General features: G+C 35.0%; 1 protein-coding gene across 1 annotated transcript; it reads left to right on the top strand.

The window, feature by feature from the left end:
• The first annotated feature begins 1,395 nt into the window (after positions 1–1,395).
• On the top strand, positions 1,396–1,952 carry LOC111807801 (major pollen allergen Ole e 6-like). The gene is made up of 2 exons (XM_023693668.1): positions 1,396–1,666; positions 1,756–1,952. The coding sequence occupies exons 1-2, from the start codon at positions 1,438–1,440 to the stop codon at positions 1,782–1,784; spliced, it is 258 nt and encodes an 85-aa protein (XP_023549436.1). The 5' UTR covers positions 1,396–1,437; the 3' UTR covers positions 1,785–1,952.
• The last annotated feature ends 776 nt before the right edge of the window (positions 1,953–2,728 follow it).

Here is a 2,728-nt window from a genome sequence, read left to right as displayed (position 1 = left end):
CCCACACGTGCAAATGTGGCCCCACCAGGTAGGCTCGCACATCCCCTAGGCTAGCACTCGTTGGCAGGCTATTGCCGAACACCTAAAGGGAATAGCGGTCGTTGTATCATCATGACGAACATAAGTGTCAGAATCAGTCTTATAGTATATGCGTTCATACTTATCATAATGGGGAAGTATTCTGATGCACGTGAGCGCAGTCATGCATGAAGTCCCCAAACTTTTTATCATGGCATAATAAATGATACAAGACAAACCTCCATTCTTTATCATGGCATAATAAATGATACAAGACAAACCTCCATTCTTTCCTAACATATTAAATTTGGTAATTATGCTGGCAGAATTCTCATACATTATTTCATACATAACATAGCATTCATGACATGGCATAGGGAAGTTCTGTATTATAGATTTCCTTATTTCAAAACATATTATGGCATAACATAACATATCAAAGCATATCACTCATATGACACGTGCAGGGGCCACTGGGCACGTGTCATCATACATAAAACAATTATTCCAGCCAAATTGACAGTGGAGCCACTTACTTGGCTGACATAGTCCGAATTATAAGGAATCACTACAAGAGGAGTAAGATTCGAATTAACTTGTTGATCGAATATCTCAAGGTAAGAACATTTGTTTGAGATTCAAATCACTCCACAAGCAAGATCGATCATATGTAGCTTGAATGATTATAAACATTCAATCTAAATTATATAGAATTCCAAAGAAACATAATCATTAGTCATTAGTCTTACCTTACCTAAGACATTCCAAGAGTTAGTAAGTTTCATATATTATGACAATAATTAGCTCGTAAATGTAGCCTTTAAGCAAATAAAAAAGTCATAAATTTTGCTTATAAGGGTGTTTCCACTCAAGGTTTTTAAAACACGTTTACTAGGCAGGGGTTTCCACACCCTTAGTGTTTCGCTCTCCCCAACCAATGTGGGATCTCACAATCCACTCTTCAAGGCAAGCGTCCTCGTTGACACTTGTTCCACAATTGTTCCTTACTAGTCCGTTGACACTTGTTCCACAATTGTTCCTTACTAGTCCCACAATCCACCCCTTCGGAATCCAGGAGTCCTCCCTGGCACTTGTTGCCCACTATATGTTTTGATATACATTTGAGTAAATTACATTTGTAATACCTAAGATTTGGAGTTGGTATTTATTTGGTGACATAAATATGGAGATTTGAGAGGAAATTTGGTTGGTTATGGATAGTATTGGTTATAAATGAAAGGCATAGAATTTGTTGTTGTATTAGGGAACCAAATATATGGCCGAAAATAAGGGTATTGATCTAAATTTAGGTTTGGTAGAAGCCTATAAAAGGGTTGCTAAGGTTTTGAAACACTCATCCGCTCGCAAAAAGAAGCATTGGAAAGGCAGAAGAAAAAGCATAAAATAAAATAAAATAAAATGGCGAAGAAGATGATTGCAGTGTTGTTGGTGTGCGTTGTGGTGGTGGGTGCATTGCAGGTTTCGAGTGCCACTGAAAGCGCGAAGGAGGCCAAATATGAGGCTAAATTTGAAGCCAAGTATAGGTTATGCTACGAAAAATGCGAGAAGGAATGCCTTGAAAAGGGCAATGGCCAAAGCTTCTGCGAAGTTAAGTGCGATGAAGATTGTGATGAGAAAGAAGCCGCTGGTATGCTCTTTTCCTTTTTAAATCATTTTTATTTTCTCTTAATAATTAATTGATTGATTATTGTATTTGTATTTGTATTTGTTTCACAGATAAGCTACACATCAAGGTGAAGAACTGAATAATGGAATGCAAAACAAAGAGGGCTCTTAACCTTCCAAGGATCTAACTAATAATTGTATTCATGTTTAAGCTTGTAAGATGGACTTTCATAAACCTTCTTTCTCCTCAATTTTTGAGAATGTGATATGATTCATGAATGTTATCTCCATACGAGTTATTTGTTCTAGGTGATTGATAGTGTTCTCTCCCTAACAAAGCATGCATGATTGTGTTGAGTAAAGATTAGGGCATTAGAACTAGGATGATTTTATATTGATCCGGGTTCGAACATTTCCTATACAACTTCTAAATCCATCTTGAGAGGGAACGAGGGACTACACAGATAATTTAGCTCAAAGAGGTTGTCTCGAGGTTGTAAAACGTTGTAGTGGGTGGAGTGGGTGAATCGTTAAAGCGTATCTATCTCGCATTTTTAAAGCGTATCTATCTCGCGTTTTTAAAGCGGTATCTCAAGCTTTTAAAGCATGAACCAAATGTAAATCTCTAGTATTGAGAGATTTTTCAATGGCATTTGTAACGCCCTGCCCACTATAGTGTATATTGGCCATTTTGGCAAATTTATTTACATATTTTTTATGGGTGGATTTAGCTAAAATTAGAGTACTCAAATTAAATTATATCAAATGATATTTAAATAGTTAAATAGATTTAGACCATAAAAAAATGCTATCGACGATAATTAACTTTCTTGTAATATAATTGGTAAGTACTCGTCGAAAAGATGTTATTATAAGTGAAAGATAACATATTATTTTAGTTACATTAATATATTATTTCTTTATTTTCCAAAAATCTAAATATCTTTTTCGACAATCCTAACATGACGAGATTGAACTATCAATATCTATAATGATAATCGATAACTTATTAATTTAGCTAAATATTAACTAATACAAGGTAAAAGTTTAGTTGGTTACATGAAAATCATTTTTAAAATTACTT

Source organism: Cucurbita pepo, chromosome LG12, assembly GCF_002806865.2.
Source record: "Cucurbita pepo subsp. pepo cultivar mu-cu-16 chromosome LG12, ASM280686v2, whole genome shotgun sequence".
NCBI classification, from domain to species: domain Eukaryota; kingdom Viridiplantae; phylum Streptophyta; class Magnoliopsida; order Cucurbitales; family Cucurbitaceae; genus Cucurbita; species Cucurbita pepo.
Note: the sequence above shows the minus strand (reverse complement) of the source record. Positions and strands in the feature narration are given on the sequence as shown.

What these genes read in the sequence shown, in the direction of transcription:
- LOC111807801 (XM_023693668.1), top strand. Translation starts at nt 1,438, where the DNA reads ATGGCGAAGAAGATGATTGCAGTGTTGTTGGTGTGCGTTGTGGTGGTG. An exon ending in TGATGAGAAAGAAGCCGCTG is followed by an intron (nt 1,667 to 1,755) that starts GTATGCTCTTTT and finishes TTTGTTTCACAG; the next exon opens with ATAAGCTACACATCAAGGTG.